This window comes from Gopherus flavomarginatus, chromosome 1, assembly GCF_025201925.1.
Source record: "Gopherus flavomarginatus isolate rGopFla2 chromosome 1, rGopFla2.mat.asm, whole genome shotgun sequence".
Taxonomy (NCBI): domain Eukaryota; kingdom Metazoa; phylum Chordata; order Testudines; family Testudinidae; genus Gopherus; species Gopherus flavomarginatus.
In genome coordinates this window covers 147,367,412-147,386,305 of record NC_066617.1, presented here as the reverse complement: position 1 = coordinate 147,386,305, position 18,894 = coordinate 147,367,412, and the positions used below count along the sequence as shown (strand labels likewise).

The window sequence follows — 18,894 nt, the reverse complement described above, 5'->3', positions numbered from 1 at the left end:
AAATTTACCTGTATGCTCCTTTCTATTGGTATTTTAAAAGTGTATTTGTTAACACTTTACTAGATAGAATTCTATCTTCTGTAAAAAGTATCAACTGTTTTACATAAGCTAGTTTTCTTCTAAGTTAGCCAGTGTGAGTTTTGTATAAAGTGTGTAAATCTAAAGCTTTCTTTACAGTTTACAAGTAATAAGTTTTTAGAGCAGTTTTCTTGTCGGCAAAACTTTAAAAAGCAAGCTAAATACTATTTTTTAAAAGGCTTTTGTATTTCTATTAAAAAAAAACTTGTGTTATTTACAGTGTTTGTCTTTTCATTCAGTTGCTCAAAGAGATGCATTTTGTAAACAGTTCCGTGGACAAAAGCTATGCCTCTTGGGACATTATGGTTGGTTCATGAAAGTGAAATTCTATGACATATCTAAAGAATAGCTTCTGATTGGCTCAGCCAAGAGTCATGACTTGTCCAAGGCTGACTGTCCTGGAATTACTGGTATTTGACTAGTGGCAGCTGCAGCGGTAAAGTGCTTTTCTCTTTTCTCTGCTCCTTAGTCAGTGACACAGACTTTCTTCCTTTCCTGTTTTAAAACTTTCTCTGCAGCTTTCTCACTTTATTTTCTCTCCCTGTCTGTAACAGGCTGAAAGTCTTTTGCCTTTTTTAGCTGTTCTACAGCCAGTCTCATTTTGTGTCTTGTTTAATCACCACCCCTTCCCCCCAATGTTCTCTAAAAATGCATGTTCTATTACTAGTATTTAATGCCTTTATTTTAAAAAAAATACAATTATTGCTCTCTATTTTTTTGTCATTTAGACTTTATTTTAAAATAACTAAAATGCATACAAATTCTTCTTTTAAAAAATCATGTTCTGTTACTAACATTTAATACCTTTATTTCAAAAGACATACATTGTTTCTCTAAAAAGGTGTGTCATTCAGACTTTATTTCAAAATAACATCAATGCATAAACTATTTTTTCTCTAAAATGGCCTATTAACATACTTATGTCTTCACATTTTAATCCTCTTCTTACTAAACTTTATTGTAAAGGGCTTAACTGTGTAAAAGCCTATTTTTTTCTGAAAATAAATTATCTATTCTTTAACCTTAAAACTTTTTAAATGGCTCTCAATGTGAAAAAAAAAAACCCACAAACAAGCAGTCCTAATGCTGCCCGTGAAAAAAATTAAAAAATCAAAATGGCTGCCACACCAATAATGTACATGTCCAAAAATGAGATCAGAGAGTGGGATGTAAAGCATAAAAAGGGGAGTGTAGAAACATGTCATAATTTATATGGTGATGTCATTTGAAATAATTATTTGTGAGTCGTAAAGGCCCAGCCAATCCATGAGGAAAGGTCAAACCAGCTGGTATATAGGCTGCTAATGAAAACAGCCACTCCAGTCTGCTCAATGGCGCTACCTTGTTGGGGATGCTCCCTGTTACCTGGTAGTTCTGACTGACTATACCTGCTCCAGCTTGGGTGGCTGATGAAGGAGCAGCAGGAGAAAGTGGCTGATGAGGGGCCCAGTAACAGGTAGGCACTGGACTCTGTCAAACACTAGTCCAATTATTCAGTCCATTGAGGTATGCCGTCTCTCAGCCTCCAGGAACTAGTCCAGAATTTTCTCCTCTTGCTGCAGAGAGTGCTCTTAAACTGCTCCTGATTTTTCTGCTGCACACCTGCAGGCAGGTGCCCATAGCCCTTCTACACCTTCCTCTGCCCTCTCTTGGGTTCTGGTCTTGCCCTCTTGCTGGGGTGGTTTCAGTTTCAGAAGCTAAACTGTCTGCAAAATCAATGAGCATGAAAACATTATATGTTTGGCCTTGAGAAAAAACTTGACTCCGCCTCCAATACCATAACTGCTGTATAAGGCCAAAATGTTGATACTTTTAAACACTCAAGAAATGTAACTCTCTCTGTATTGGGTGCTCTGGTTCTCAGAAAGCTGCTCCAGCCCATAAGGAAAGACCAGCTGCATATAATGGTGATACAAAAATTAGTAGTGGTTTTAATCATTTAAAAAGTTCATCCTGTCTCAAGAGGTTGGAGGATAGTGTGGAGATTCCTTCCAAGGACTATGTACCCAGTTTCAATTTTCTTCTTGAAGACTGGACACCTGCTGGAGGATGGTATTTCAAGTACCTCAATGGAAAAAGGAAGTGGCTTTTCAGTCTTCATTCTGTGCCAGGGAAATGTTTCTGAGAATGGGAACCCCACTACATGTCACTGAATGGAGGGATCTGGTGGTCTATGAAGGAGGTCCAAACAGGTTTTCACGCCCCAGGAATCTCAAAGACCAGCTGGAGCTCATGCTGCATGAAAAATTTGCTGGCATATGTTTCCAGGATTGGGAGAAGAATGGAATGTACATCAACAAAATTCTGAGCTAGGATGGAGAGATTTAATGCAAAAGGAGACAGGCATCATGAACCCAGTCCCTGTCTGCCTCTGAAAAACCTGCCTTTGTGCCTGTCTATTGGCTGTGAAATGGACAGGAAAGTGGAGACGTATGGTAGCTTAAATATCTCTCCTGGAATGAATGCACATTATTTCAAATAATTTCTTCAGATAACTTTAATGGAATGCTGCATTGTTCTCTCTTCTTACACAAAAACGGAGCTGCTACCCACCCACTTGTCCTGATTCACTTACCCTTGGCAGCCTTCTTCTCTGCCAGGAGAGAAAGATTAAAGCAGGGCAAGTCATCCCAACCTCTTTAACTCTCTGGGACCCAGGAGAACATTACAAACGTTTTCTTCTAATAAAATCTAAGGAATGCTGCACTGTTTTCTCTTCTCTTTTTAAACCAAAGCTGCCCTCTCCCCCACCGTGCTTTGCATGGCCCCTGCAGCCTGCCTCTCAGCTGGGAGAGAAAGTGTGAAGCTGTTACAAATGTTCCAACTTCAATAACTTCCCTGGGACATAGCAAAGCAGTACAGACATTTCCCTCAGACAACTTTAAAGGTGCAGTGAGCTGTGTTCTCTTCCCCGCACTGGGACGAGCTCCATCCCCAGGAAGAAGCTCTGGGATGCTTGCTGCCCCAGAATGCTCACTGTCTTATAGGCAACTGAGGAAAGGGCAGATACAAGACTACACTGATATTTTGAAACACCACTTAGGACCTAGTGTAGACTCAATTTAATACAGTTAAAACAGACTTTTGGTCAGAATTGGGTGGGAGAGTGTTGGTATCTGTAAACTTCATCTGCTCTGGACTTCAAATAGCTAATCTAGTTATAAAAGTATTAAAATGCATCTGCATTAGTAGTGTTTCAAATGGAGTTAGCTGACACTTTTTTAAAAACTTCTTTTTTCATGAATAAGACAAGGTCACTGAGGGGGAACCAATCCCACAAAACCCAGTGAGGTAATTCAAGATCCCCAAATAGTCAACTCCCCTCTCCCACAGCAACAGGGCCCAGCTCTGCTCTGGTGGTTGCTGATGGGACAGGTGGCTCTGATGGCTGCTGCTCTTACCTCTTCTGGAGGCTGTCTGCAGATTTATGTAGAAGTCTCTGCATCAGTTACACTTGGCTCACATTTCCATCCTTTTCTTTGCAACCATAAAAATTAGGAAAATTCATATTTTCATGAATGCTTAGACTCTGATCCCAGCACACAGCTCTGGGAGCTGTGGTACTGGGCATATGCATATTACATCTGTGCCTTAATCTGGCCTTCCCATGACTCTTTCTCTGAGGGGGAGTGAAGCCTGAAAAGCCAAGCAAAGCCCACAGGATAATATTTTGAACATCTAGGCAATGTGCTGTGAGTTGTGTGACATTTTCATATCTCAGATGGGGAAAATTTGGTTTATGGGTGAAGCCTGGAAGAGTATCACTAATTTTGTTTTTTAATTTGACGCTGGTCATAATGATGCTTTAACCCATAAAGATGAAAATCCTTTTGCTCTGAAAACTTTGTGAGGGGGCAGCTCACTTCAAACCAATTATGTGCAAACTTCCTGTGCAGTTGTAGCCGGAACACCACAGCAAATAATTGTTTCCTCCTTTGTTTTATGTTGATTCTCTACTAACACGATAGACAAACTCTTTCTCATATTTTTATACCGTACGAAGATATCAACACATCTGTTCCAGGATTCCAGCCAAGGATCTCTGACATCCACACAGGTATCATCACCAAATGTCTTAGTAGCTTTTGTTATTAGACTAGATAATTGAAGTAGGTTGGTTTTTAACTCTGAGTCTTCTCTTTTCTCTTATAAATTTAATACAAGTTGTTATAAACATTACTATTGCATTAATTAGCATTAACATTAGCATTAGTATGGGCTGTCCCTGCAGCATGTGAATTGGCATTTGTGCTCCTTTTGCCTTCTGTAATGTATTTGGTTGTTTTACCATTAAACACCAAGGGTAAACATTTTCAAAAATGGCTAATAATGTAGGCACTTTTGAAAACCTTACATCGAAGTTATAAGATCTTTTCCAAGCCAGGAATCAGTTCTCGAGTTCAGAAAAGCTTTGTTTATAAACATTCAAAAAATCCTATTTGAAAAAATTAATTGAAGCTGAATGAGAAATTATTCTAGTCCTACTGATTGAAAAATGGATGAGGATCCAAAACTAAAGTGTGATGACTCATGTCAGTGTTTTAAATCAGGAGTTGGTATGATTTGGGTTGCTTTAGATAAGATTATACTGAACTAGAAGATGTTCTGAACCCTACAAAAGTCAGAGAAAAAAAACAAAAGGATCCGGAGAGGTTAGAAATAAGGGTAGGAAAAGGGGAAGGTACTCTTTTTATGTAACGTAATCACACTCATGTTGCTTCTCCTAGCAGTTTCTTGAGAACTCTTGTGGTCTCTGGCCCAGGAGTTTTTGGTATAGGGTGCTCACTTTAATTGCTCTTATTATTTTGGTGGAGCCTGGGTTTGTTGACCTTCAGGGCATGGTCCAAGACTCATCTTTTCATTCTTGCATTTTCTGAGGTTGGAATATGACACATTGCTTGTCCAGAGCTGGAACTGGGATGATGATTTTGAGTTTTGCTTTCTATCTTAGAATTGAGAGTGTTAGAAATTATGTAGTGAGGGTCTGGCTATGGACAATACCCACAATAAATAGCATGTTCTAATTTTGTTGGTAATAGGTTTGTACAGATGCAATTGATTGGAACTTACTAAGCAATTCTATTCCAGCAGGTGATGCACGAGTAGAATAGACCAGTTCCATCTATCTGAACTATATTGGCTCTATGGGGCTAAAAGGATTTTTTAAAAAAAATCTAACTTATTTTTGACACTAAGTCAAGTCAGCAGCTATGATCTGAGTATGCACAGATCGCATACTCACTGGGGAAGAGGGTATCAATTTTACATAGTTACTTTTTCAGAGTAGCTCCTCACTTTAAGTTTTTCTGGAGTCTGTGCTCCCATATGTCACACATGGAGCTCTAGAAGAGTACTCTGTGCTGGACACTCCCCATGCTGCTGTGTGGAGTCCCAAACCACTGGAGCCAGGAGCTCTGAAGCTTCCTTGGCTATCAATAGAGTGCAGAAGTGTTTCCCCTGCTGGCTTCTCTGGCACATCTCGTGAGTGTAGGCTGTCTGTTATCATCTTATGGAAATGAGGCCACATGGTACAACTAACATAGGCCCCTAGGACCAGTGCTGACTCCCGCCACCAAGACTCTCCTGTAAACACACCCTCTTGCAGAACTCCAGTCTTGTGAGCATTCTAGATTTACTGTTTTAACTCATCAGTGACAAAGACAACAGACACATCGGCTTCATAATAGCTTCTAAATACCATTAATCTTTACTTAGCTAGCAAGAGACATACACAGATTTAGGCAAAATAATCATTTTGTGTACACATCTCCCTGCCTCAGGTTCCTCACCACTTGGGATAGCAATTGGGCTTGAGCAGAGCCCTCTGCGGTGTCCAGGATCTTTGTCTCTTGCACACAGTTTCTCTCTGGAATCATGGATTCTTGCTCCCTCACTCTCTCTCTCTCTCTCTCTCTCTCTGTTCCAGGACACTGGACAGCTCTCTTTGTTTGACTTTGGCTGGTGCTGCAGTTAAACAGGGCACCTTGCTACAATAGCAGGCCTCTCTCTTGCTCTCTCCTGTCCAAAGCTTACTGTTCCTTCCCTGCTGTGTGAGTCTCTCAAGTTTATATGTCTCACAGCCAACACCTGATTCCTTTGTTCTGCTGCTGGAGATACCCCAGTCTCCAGTCCCAACCTCCTGCAAACTGGCTTTTCCCAGTCTTCAGCTATCCTATTTTTCTGTCAGGACCAGGTCTGTTCACTGCTTAATAGCCCTTAATAACTGTCTCTTTCAAAGAAGACTTGTAGGCTACATTTCCCTGTGTTGCCACCCATGGCAATTTCGGTCCAACATGGAGATAAAAGAGAAAAAAGTGGGCAACTAGCACCACATTCTAAACAGTGTTTGCTGCTTGATAAACATACATACAGAGACCTCAAAATCTCAGATTAAAGATGTACATTGACAGATTCCCAGACTGTCACACCACACTTTTCAAGTGGGATTTTAAAAGACACTTAAGAAAATTCACTTTGAATTTCAGTGGAAACTGGATGCTTAACTCCATGAGGTCCCTTTGAAAATTTTGCCCTTCAAATATATTTTTTAAATATTAAGTCAAAACCTGACTTTCTAATGTTTGTTTTTATAAACCTTCAGTGTTAACAAGTTGATTTTTTGTCTTTTGTTTTGTTTTTAATTTCACTGTTTAAATTACTAACATGTATTGACAGCTCCAGTTTGGGAAATTTTATTCTCTGGAAATATAAATAGAGGTCAGACATTAGAACCCAATTCCCAAAGTTTTGAAAACTGAGCCCCCTTTTAACTAAATTTCCACACTGTATTAGAAAATGTGATAAGAAATTGACACTGGACTCATTGCTCTAGTATATGATTTCTTTTCATCACAAGAACCTTGATTGGATTTTCTAAAAGACAGCTCATTTGTGGCATAAAATAGGTACTGGTGCTTTTTGTTTGCTCTGATGGGAGTTTCATAGATATGTCATGTCAGTTATTCATCATATCCCATTACCCATCTCAATACACTTGAGTCTAAACTCTCTGTTCTATAACCCACTAGAAATGAGTGAGCAGGATATGACCTACTCAGAGTTGAAATTTCACAGTCCTAATGAACTGCGAAGCAGACAGATTGCTGAGAAGGCCAAGAATAAAGGTACCATGCCTTAAAAGCTTCTAGTTCTATATATACTGGTGTTTCACTGTAAAGACTCAAACCTCTTCCTCCAGTAACTAACTTTCTTCAAATGTGTTTGCTAGAGGGCTTTCCCTTCACACCCTGCCCCGGTTCTTGTCCTGCAGACAGCAAGCAGCAAAAGACCAGTAGTTCAAAGCACCGACAATGCAACATTTATTGGGGTTAGTTTCCAAGCAATCATATTCCGAAGCCCTTCACACCAGTCAGGCTTATCTCTATACACCGATAGAGTCTGTTCCCCAGTGTCCCCTTTCCCAGGTCTGACTCCACAGAGTGTTTACCCTATGTGCCTCTTCCCAACTTTGATGCCGCGGAGCATTTACCCCAGGTCCCCCTACCCAGCTCTGAAGTCACAGAGCCTTGCCAGTGTCCCTGTTCCCATTTTCTCTGCCCCTTAGCAAATATGATTCCAATTTCCCTTCCCCCCACTTCCTGTTTGACCCCAGTTTATATAGTAATATTCTCAGCTATCCCTTCACCAATCATTTTACTGTAATTCAACTAACCAGTCTTAACATATTGTAACATAATTCTCTATCCAATTATATCCCACTACCCTAATTAACTTACACCTAGCAAAATTAATTATACAGCAAACAGAAACAATTAGAGAACCAGACAGATTAACAATAGAAAAGTGAGGGCCATAAAGATAAAACAATACAGAAATGACGGTTTCACAACCACAACCATTGATAAGTGTTTTCTTGCTAGACAGGATGCTATCAAACTATGTTTTCTTTAACCCTTTTAAGATCTGTTTCTTTATCTGATGGTGATGGGCACTATCAGGACAGGATCATCTTTCTAACAGCCCAATAGCACCTTATTTTAATTGACTGGTTTGGAATGTGAGGATGTGACTGTTCGCTTCCCAGCATAGGCCTTTACAGGCAAGCCTGAATATCTATATTCTACAAGTGTTTGCTAATGTTCTGTTACTGGTAGCTGATAACAAATCTGGGCCCAAATTGTCTATAGCAGGCAGAGAGATCTTAACGGTTCTTGATCAAAAGTGTTTAATCAAAGTTTTTCAACAAAAATGACTTTTAGACCAAATAATTTTGATTTTTTGGTTTTGGTTGAAATTTTTCATTTTTTCATTAAAGTGTTGAAAAGAAAAATATTGTTTCACTTCAAAAATGTTGTTTAAGTTAAAGGTTTGGGGTTTCTTGTTTTGTTTTGGTTATTAAACTTCCTTTATCTCTCCTTTTTTCCAAAGGAAAAAGAGGGGGAGATAAAAGGTGACAGAAAATGGGGCAACTCTCCCTCCCAAAGCAAAATTCTTACACTTTTTTTTAAATTTGGAAACTAACTGAAATTTATTAATTTTTTTTCAATTTTGTTATGAAAACAATAAAAATGAGAAATTTTCAACAGAATGAAAAATGTTCATGAACTTCTATCTTTCAGTCAGTGCTAGTCACAAATCTGCCACCAAAAAGTGTCTATTTGCTACAGTCACTTTCATTAGCTACACAGGTAATGAATGGAAACTATTACTGTTTTGTTTTTTGTTTTTTTTCATATACCGCCTTCAAGTTGCAGAGCATAAGTCAACCACTGACTACCTGAGGTTAGGAAGAAACCTTTTCCACAGGGATGTTTTTGCGTATTGTCCTTTATATGGGATTTACACCTTTCTCTGAAATATTAGGTACTAGCCACTGTTGGAGACAGGATGCTGGACTAGAAGGACAATTGTTCTGATCCAGTATGGCATTCCCTGTGTTCTTATTTTAGTCCTGGTTGGTTGGATTCTGTCCATTTGTCACATATACTGCCTAAAGAAATTTCAATCTGACAGCAGATTCTGAGGATAGGGAGCTCACTTTATTTGATTTTCTCCCTTCTCCTTTCTATTAGATTCTTCCTCCCTGCCTCCATACCTGCAGCTCATTTTAGTGATTCTTGGAATCTTCTGCCTGGTTTTGTTGGTAACAATAAGTGTCCTGGGTGCTAAGGGTAAGTACTTGCAGAGAAGACACTAAGTAGGCCAGATCCTCAGCTGGTATAAATTGGCATAGCTCCATTGTTTTAATACAGTTACCTGTATATTCTCAGATAATGCATTCTGTACTCAAAGAGTAAGTGCTGTAAGTTTAGATGGATACACTCTATTGTTCATTCAAAAACAGTTTTTTACCAAAGTATGGAATCCTCAGTAATCAGTTATGCCTTGGTACCTCTCTTCTTAATTTATACCCATTTGATTCATAGACTGATAGATTGTAAGGTTAGAAGGGACAATCGAGTTCATCTAGTCTGACCTCCTGCACGTTGCAGGCCACAGAAACTCACCCACTCCTGAAGTAAATCTCTAACCTCTGTCTGAGTTACTGAAGTCCTCAAATCATGGTTTAAAGACTTTAAGTTACAGAGAACCCACCATTTACACTAGTTTAAACCTGCAGGTGACCCATGCCCCAGGCTGCAGAGGAAGGCAAAAAACCAGCAGGGTCTCAGCCAATCTGACCCAGGGGAAAACTCTTTCCTGGCTCCAAATATGACAATCAGTCAAACCCTGAGCATGTGAGCAAGACCCACCAGGAAGATACCTGAGAAAGAATGCTCTATAGTAAATCAGAACCCTCTCCATATACTGTCCCATCTACAGGCATTGGGGATTTTTGCTACTGGCAGTCACTGATGGGCCACATGCTATCATAGGCAACCTCATCATACCATCTTCTGCATTAGCTTAACTTAATTAACTCCTCTCCATCACTGGTATTTAGCCCTCTGATATATTTATAGGAGCAATCATATCTCCTCTCAGCTTTATTTTAGTTAGGCTAAACAAGCCAAGCTCTTTGAGTCTCCTTTCATAAGACAGGTTTTCAATTCCTTGGATCATCTCAGTAGCCCTTCTTCACATCAGTTTTAGTTTGAATTCATTTTTCATAAACAGGGGGGTCCAGAATTGCACATAGTATTCCAGATGAAGTCTCAACAGTGCCTTGTATAATGGTATTAACACTTCCCTGTCTCTACTGGAAATACCTCGTCTGATGTATCCTAGCATTGCATTAGCTTTTCTCATGGCTGCATCACGCTGATGGTTCCTAGTAATCCTGTGACCAATCAATATAGCCATCTTCCTCTCTTGCTTCCAACTGATAAGTTCCCAGTTTGTTGTCAATTCCTAAATGCATGACCTTGCACTTTGTACTATTAAAATTTCATCCCATTTCTATTACTCCAATTGACAAGGTTATCCAAATCTTCTTGTATTATATTCCAGTCCTCCTCTGTATTGGCAATACCTCCCAGCTTTGTGTCCTCTGTGCATTTGATAGAGTTCCACATGTGAAAATATTAGTTAAATTGGAGAAGATGGCAATTAATATGAAAACTGAAAAGTGGATAAAGAACTGGTTAAAGGGGAGACTACAATGGGTCATACTGAAAGGTGAACTCTCAGGCTGGAAGGAGGTTACTAATGAAGTTCCTCAGGGATCAGTCTTGAGACCAATCTTATTTAACATTTTTATTATTAACTTTCTCACCAAAAGTGAGAGTGTGCTAATAAAATTTAATGATTCCTTTCTATGGGAAGAACATACTAATCAAAGCAGATGTAATCAAATAATTTTATGGGACACTTGGTGGAGATTAAGTTAGAGACACACACTAAAGGAAATGTTGTTAAACTATAACTACTTGGAAATTTGCGTGAAGTATTAATGCACAAAAGAATTTAACATGATGACATTGGAACAAGATAAACTCATCAATAAGGCCATATCTACACTAGAAATGGTTTGCCAGTATATATATAACAGCAAACTGCGCTAGAGTATATGAAGGTTATACTGGCAAAAAAGTGATTTTGATGGTATAGTTTATAATGGGTCCCTGAGCAAAATAAGTTGTATTGGCAAAAACACTTTCTTTTTACCAGTATAAGCTGTGTTTACACTAGCATTTAGTCAGTAAAATAATATTGCAAAAATCCCCCCAAGCTGACATTGCTAAACTGCCAAAAGTTTCTAATGTAGACCTGGCCTATGGAGAGAGAGAAAGAGATTCACAAATTCAAGAGACAAATAGGGTTTACTACAGAAAGACCTTCAAGCTTACCCCTCTCCACAGCACTAGCTGGCAATATGCTACTTTGTTTATCTTCACCATCAACAGACAATTTGAAAACCATACCCTATGGATGACTCAAATGTAGAAGAAACCACATGTTCAGATATAATAACAAGCTTGCATTTTCATCTATCTCGTATGATTAGACTTGATCATTTCCCACCTCTTATTCTACTCAGATGGTTCCCTAATCCTTGATGTCATAATTTGCCCACTCTGACTAAAACAAGGTTGTGGTTTCCCTTCAGCAGATTGTTGTGGTTTGCATCTTGTAGAAGTGCTTATTTATGAGGAGGACAATGTTGTGCAAATAGTTTCCCGTGTCACTATTGTGCCCTCTCATCTGAATGGCCCCTAATGATTTTTTTTTATATGATGCTATTTAGCTTTGCAGAATCCCGGCTTTCATTTGCAAAAAGTCAATCTATTATTATAGTTGCAAAGAAAACCTCAAAAATGAATGTCAGAGATACCTAAGTGATTCCTGGAACAATAGCCCCAAAAGGGATAAGCTGCCCCATTCCTCTCAGTGAGGTGTTAACTCAGATACCCACTGATGATAATTTAAATGTTAACTTTAGCTATTTAATTCTTCATGTAAGAAAGGAGAGGGAGGATCACAAATCAGCGCAATCTGCCTTGACAAACAGCTAATTTTGGTGCTCGACATGGCTGGCATTTTGGAGATAATACTTTTTAAATTCCCTCTTGGACAAAAAGGAGCCATGCTAAAGAAGCCTAGAAGAGCCCATGGGCATATTCAGGCCCCACTGAGGAGGAGCCCAGTAGAGCTCAAAGCATGATCATATTTTGAAAACGATCTGTATAAGTGGTACCTCATTTTGATAACTAACATGGAACAAAACTTATTCTATGTGTTGAGCTTGGGATAGTAGCACTACCCTTTCCCGCAATTTAACAGAGATTAAAAATCTGTGTTGGTTATATAATGATTTTGCACATGGTTTGTTAATCAGGTTACAAAATCAGTCTTTTTCTTTTACTATCTTAGTGGACCTGTAGAGCAAAAGACAATTGTTTTAATAAAGGTTACTTCAGTTTCCGTTTTATGTGGCACAGCTTTGTTACTTTATTATTAATTTAAGTTCTCCAGAATGAAAACCCCAACAAACAGCATGAATTATTCGAAAACCTCACCCAACTGCAGAAAACTCTGGAAATCTGCCACCAGCAAAAAGATGATCTCCAAGCAAAGAACACACACCTCACACATATTGTGAACATTAAAGGTATCGGTTGAAGCTCGCTATTCTGTTATAGGCGTTAGAGTAAGATTTTTGTTTAATTCACCTTGTTCTTATTAACAAAAGAGCTTTCTCAGGGCTTTTCTCTCCCTGTACACAAACTGCCCATGGGCCTGATCTAATTGTTAGAGCAAGGAAGTCCACAAAAGAATCTTTGCAGGAAGTGTTGGGCACCCAACAGGGGTCATACTCAATGACCCTTGGCTCACTAGCTTTAGGGTTTTGAGACATGGGCATATCCATTCCCAATAGGCATCACCTGATTCCTTTCTGTACCTTTGGGAATTACAGGAAATCACCAAATAATGACAAACTAATCATAGATGAACTGGTCATACAATTGTATGGGACACTTGGTGGAGAATAATGAAGTCATGAACCCTCCTAGGGAAAGGCTGTAAAACTACGGCCACTGGGGAAGTTGCAACGGGAATCCATGCACAGCAGGACCCAAAAATGATGGCACTGAAACAAAATAAACTCACAGATAGACAGAAGAATATGGCAACAGACAAATAGGTCCAGATACACTGAGCACCTTGCATCCTGCTCAGCCAATTCCTGTGATTAGACTAAAGCAGTTTCTACCTCCTCTCTTCTCCAACAGACCCCTGTTCCCCATCCCCCATAATTTCCCACTCACACTAAAAAGACTGTTGTGGGTTCCCTGCTGCAGAAGCACTTTGTTGTGAGGAGCACAATGCTGTGTTATGCCTTCCAGTGTTGCTTTATGTTCATGTGCTTGTTTGTCTGGTGTTTCTTGCTGCCTTTTCCAGATGTATTTCATTTTCTTCATCTCCTCTGTTCATGACCCACAAACCCCTGTACCCTGTTCAGGATCTGTGCAGAGTAGAGGAGCAGGAGATAGAGGATGATGGAGAGTAGAGATTATTGTCCTTGTCTAGACTAGATTTTTGGTTATGTGGTGCTCATTGATTGTCAATCAACATATTTTAGTGGACACATCCAAAAACTGTAGTCTAGACAAGATCATTGAGAGCTTTACTTGAGTCAGTAAGCAGCCAATGATCAGTATCAGATTTTAAACACCAAGTCACTAGTATCTGACTTCACTAAACTCCACAAAAACCCATTGGAATCTTATCATGTCACTGAAGATGTTCCAGGTCCATGAGGCAGTACTGGATGTGTCTTTTGCTCCAGGTGAACCAGCAACAGAAAAATGGCTATTTATTCATGATCATTTGATCTCATCTTCTTCTATGCTTTCATTAAGCATAATTGTGTTCATCTGCCTGTTTCATCCACATTCCACTTGGCAGAGTCCTTAAATTCAGTTTACTTTGCTCGCTTTTCCCATAAAGTTTCCTCCCCTAGAAATGAAGCACATTGTTAAGATGGGACATTTTCATTTTATAAGTGGTGGGATTCCTTGCCATGTAACCCTAATTTTCCACCCTCATTGAATCCTGTTCCTACAACTCTTGTCACCTGTTTGTGGTCTTTGGCTCCATGCTGAAATCTTCCCCACTCTCACTAGTCCTTCTTCCTGGTGCAGAAACTTGAGGACTTCTTCAAAGAGAAGATCAACTCCTCCCTATTTTCTGTTCTCTTCTCCCTCTACTGTACCCTGAAAATGTTTTACCTAAATACAAAACTCTCATTTCTTCTGCAAAATAAAGCAACCTTTCCTTATCCCTGTCTGGCTGTCATTGGCTCTCAGCTAAACAGATCCGACATTTCGGTAACACTTCTTTCATCAATTAATTCCTTCCTTCTTTCGTCTGGTGTTATTGTTAAATGTTTTCACCTTTCATCTTTTCTTCTGCACCTTTTCCTTAATGGATTTCAAGGTTGCACTCAAGATTATTCTTCTAGGTCTTTTTCCTTCCTTCTTTCCTTTGCAACTGTCTATAAATTGTATAATGCATTCAGTAGGTGAGTCTTTATTTGTACATGCTTTTCCAGTGTTAAAAAGTGTTACAAGGGAGTGGGAGGGTCTTGAAAATTACCTTAAAATGTCATATAATTTATGAACAGCTCCTTCCTTCCTTTCAGTGATTTCTCCATCTTTTTTGATAAGGAATCAGATTTTTCAGGTTCTCTCATCCAGCGCAACGTGGCTTGATTAGATTTCATGGTAGCAATGTTGTGTGCTGTACCTCTGAGTTTTAGCAAGATTTTAAATGGATTTTATCTCTATTTAGGATTTTCTTTGGAGCACATCCATGTCAACTCCTGTTACTTCATTCTACCTAAATCTCTGCCTGTTTTCCTTGCTACTTAGCTTGGATATTGGCAGCATCAGTGTATCTAGTTTTGATTTCATTGGCATGATGATGACACAAAACCAGAGTAACAGAGTGGTGAATCAGCCATTAAGAATTAACAGTCTTTTAGTCTCTTAAAATATTCACTGCCTCCATACCAGAGATAAGAAATCAAACTAAATTGCCAATTGTTTTTAATATATTTCATTTAAAAACCACTCAGTGCTTTTTTTAATATCCAAGTAGCATTTACTATTTTGCTACCAAAAAAATCTGAAAAATTAAACATATCTCTAAGCAGACCTATAGAACAAAAGGCAACTTGTGAAAACTTACAAAATTTACAAGTGGTATAGTATGTGTGAATTTATTCTGAATTTTAGTTCTGCAGAACAAATCCCTCAACAAGCAATGTGAAATTGTGGACAATATCACCCAACTGCAGAAAACACTGGAAATCTGCCACCAGCAAAGAGATGATCTCCAAGCAAAGAGCACAAACCTCACAAATATTATGAACATGAAAGGTAGCAACTCAGGTTCACTATTTTGTTATAGTCTATAAAATAACATTTGTGTTTCATTAGACTCCTGTTCACCTGTGCACACACTGCCCAAGGGCCTGATCTAATTGTTGTTTACACTGAAAGCCACAAATAATTCTATGCAAAAATGTTGGACATCCAGCATGAGTTGTCCTGTGTTGTATTCCATGCACAATTTCCTAAGAGAGATTGACCAGACTGTGGGCACCGGAGAAGGGAATGAATAAAAATTCTAAAACTACCTGAAGGGCTTAATGGAAGGATGATGATACCAGGTCTCAGGTTTAATGCTCAGTACAGCTACATGAGTGGGGGGGGTGGAGGTGTAGCAAGAGACTGAAACACATTTCTACTATCTCAGTAAAGGGCCCAAGATTTCTTTTGGGCTAGTGCTGTCTGCTAATTGTGAAGAGAGTGTTTCATCTCCTTCCACAGTAATTCCCTTGGATAATTAATGTGCTTGGCCAACATCTGGCCAGCATACTGGCTGTGAGCATGACTCATTAGCTTCCCTCCCATCCCTTATATCCATAAACTCATATCAGGGTTTAAGCTGATTTGCTTTTGTTTCTACACAGAGTTTCATAAAGACTCATGTCTCATTTCACTGGATTGGACTATCCTGTATGGCTATTGGTCATGGCTGGGTGTGGCAGGATGGCACAGCCCACCCCACTGACCTGTAAGTCCCAGGCACACCTAGAAATTGTTCAGTTATTTTTATATCCTTGTGTATTTGTTGCCAAATTTTTACTATGTCAGTGGGAAGGGGAATAAAGATTATTCAATACCTACAAGTAGGTCCCACAGTTCTGACCCACCTGGGCTGATGTTTCCTCTAGAAAGAGGCATTGAGTCAGACAGTATGGGAAAAGGGCTCGTTTAATCCCTCCAAGGATTTCAGAGTCCAAGCCATCAGGTGCAGCTGAGTCTAGCCAAGCTCTGAAAGATCCTATATGTGGGCTAAGCTCCTTCTTGGAAGTAGAGAGTGGGGTTTGCTGATTGGAAGCCAGGATGAGGGTCTCTGGACACCTTTGATTTGTCGGATGTATGATTTAATTTGATTACAGAGCTGAGTTTTTCTTGTTGTGAGGATTTTTTTTTGTTATTTTATTGATAAAAACATGAAGATTCAGACTGAGCTATCTGAATCCATGGTTTCACAGCACAGACTTTTTGAAGCACAAACAGAGTTATCACTTATTGAATTTCCATTGGAGTTGTTCGTTGAGTTTCTAAAAGTGCTGTTAATGAATGGTCCAAACTGAGCAGGGTTTAAAGGGTCAAAGTAATAAAGTCACATTACACATACACAAATACATTACAAAAATGTTATTAGGGTTACAAATTTAAGCACTCAAAAGTTAGAAAATACAAGACTTAAGGTTTCCTGTGCAAACTTAATTCAGCTCCCCTTGTGCATAGCATTATGCAGAGGTAGTCAATTATTTTTTGATAAGGTCCAAATTTCTTGGTCAAAGTCCAGACTCCAGAGAAACATTTTTGACACTGCAGTGACAATAATGATAATGAGTAAATAAATAGATTTTGCCATCCATTCAAAAGCATCTGGAGGTCTGGTTTTGGCCCATGGTCCTCCTACTGACTACCCCTGTTACATGACCACATACTATTGTATTTCCATAGGATGGCTGCCTCAGTCAGTGCACAGAATGGATGTGCAATATTTTGCTTTATATCTGTAGTTCAATCCATGCCTCTAGACCTTATTGACTGCATTCAGTGTCAGACATGAAGGCAGAATTATGGCGTTCATCACTATAGTATCCAAGTGTTTCACAAACATAGGTTAATTTATCTTCACAACACTGCTGTGAGCTAAGGGGGAGGCATGATGCTTGTGTTGCAGATGAGGAGCTGAAGCACAGAGATTAAGGTCAAAGTAGAACTGGTTGAGTAATTTATTGTCAGAAAATCATTCTGAAGAAAAAAAAGCGGTTTTTATAAATGCCCTAGGTGGGTCAGACTGCTAAACATATCTGTCTAAGATAAGTTACATGTAACAGGTAAGGCTAAAAGCTCTGTCTCAGCACTAAGAGACTGATTATGACCCCCTAATTTACATTAATGAGTAGTTAATCACATTAGTAATAATCCAATTAATATCTGCAGGATTACTGCTGTGAGTGACTACTCACCTATGTGTGTAAGGGTATCAAAGTCTGTCCCTGAAAAAGAGAAGTAGCCCACAGTGATACAAGCCATATGAGGAGCCCAGGACTGGAATTTGAGGAGGGCCACAGGGCAGGAGTGAGTGGCATTGGCAGGTCCATGTGGGGCACCCAGGACTGGGAATGGCAGGGGGGCTGCCAGGCTGGATTGGGGTTCATTACCAGAGTTGTGTGGAATGAATGAAACTTGCTTATAACCAGCCTGCAGTCTGACTAGCCCTAGTCAACTCTTCTCCCAATTTTCATATTTTTAATCAATTCTGCTTGTCTAGGGTCCTGAACCATCCCAAAGCTATTTCTTTCTTTGTATATAGCTGGCATCTACCCACAAGATTTAGGCATTTTATAAGTTTGTTTGTGATTTCACCAAGTCTGATGCGTCTGACAGTAAAATATTTCTATAAAAGTTTTCCAGTAAAGATACAAGAGCCTGGAAAAAAATGTGCACTTTTCAAAGCTGAGGAAGCCTTCTCCCATAACTGTACAGGCCAATATCGCTGCATTTGTGAAAAGAGGGCTACTCGGCAAAAGACTACTGAATTGGCACAAGGAAGATAACAGTATTCATGGCGATCATAACCGGGGACATTCCAAAGGGAAAGAGAATTCACCCCTTGAGTTTGAAGAGTTGCCACCTTGAGCTGGGATACTTCATCTGTTAGAAGCTGATCTACTGTTGTTTTGCTGCATAGCAGGTTAAACAAGTTAACAAATGTATTATGTTATGAAAACTCTTTGTAATCTCCCTAGTTACAGTAAAGCCCATTTAATACCCGCTTGTTAAATTGAAAATCTCCTCTAATAAAAAAGAAATTCTATGAACCAATTCATTTGGCTCTACGTCAGCATAAATGTGCCTATTTAATATGAATTACAATTGAGCATATTTCTTTTTTAATGTCAGTTGAAAAGCTTTTATGTCCTGCACCAAGCAACACTGAATATCAATCACTGACCATATGGGAAACTGCACAATATTTTCTTCTCTCAGTTAATTACACTGTCATTATACATTCCCAGGCTCCTTGTATGCTTTGTGTATGCAACAATTATGTGAAACTGAAGCACTGACAGCAGGAAGTTGCAACAATGATTTCATATTCTAGCAGTGAACAACTGAATTTTCTATATGTCAGTACAGTGACTAGTACCATGGGTCAAACTTCATTGACCTGCTTCAATATAAATGTTAAACTACATATAAAAACAACTTCTTATACTGTGGAATAGTCTCTTTTGAGAAAAGTGATGAAAACCCCACAGTCTGAAATATTTATGAATAAGATTGGTCAATGTTAACATAATTACTTATGAAAACTATG

At 39.1% G+C, this 18,894-nt stretch overlaps 1 protein-coding gene across 1 annotated transcript; it reads left to right on the top strand.

Moving 5' to 3' along the window:
• Positions 1-1,487: 1,487 nt before the first annotated feature.
• On the top strand, positions 1,488-18,222 carry LOC127043015 (C-type lectin domain family 7 member A-like). Its single transcript, XM_050936696.1, has 9 exons — positions 1,488-1,534; positions 4,047-4,135; positions 7,107-7,202; positions 9,111-9,209; positions 12,446-12,589; positions 15,219-15,362; positions 15,771-15,814; positions 15,959-16,062; positions 17,980-18,222. Exons 1-9 carry the CDS (start codon positions 1,488-1,490, stop codon positions 18,128-18,130), a joined length of 918 nt encoding a protein of 305 aa, XP_050792653.1. The 3' UTR covers positions 18,131-18,222.
• The last annotated feature ends 672 nt before the right edge of the window (positions 18,223-18,894 follow it).

Coding starts and splice junctions, on each gene's coding strand:
- LOC127043015 (XM_050936696.1), top strand. CDS start 1,488: ATGAAGGAGCAGCAGGAGAAAGTGGCTGATGAGGGGCCCAGTAACAG. Junction 1,535..4,046: donor GATGAGGGGCCCAGTAACAG/GTAGGCACTGGA, acceptor CTAACACGATAG/ACAAACTCTTTCTCATATTT. Junction 16,063..17,979: donor ACAGCCCACCCCACTGACCT/GTAAGTCCCAGG, acceptor TTTCTATAAAAG/TTTTCCAGTAAAGATACAAG.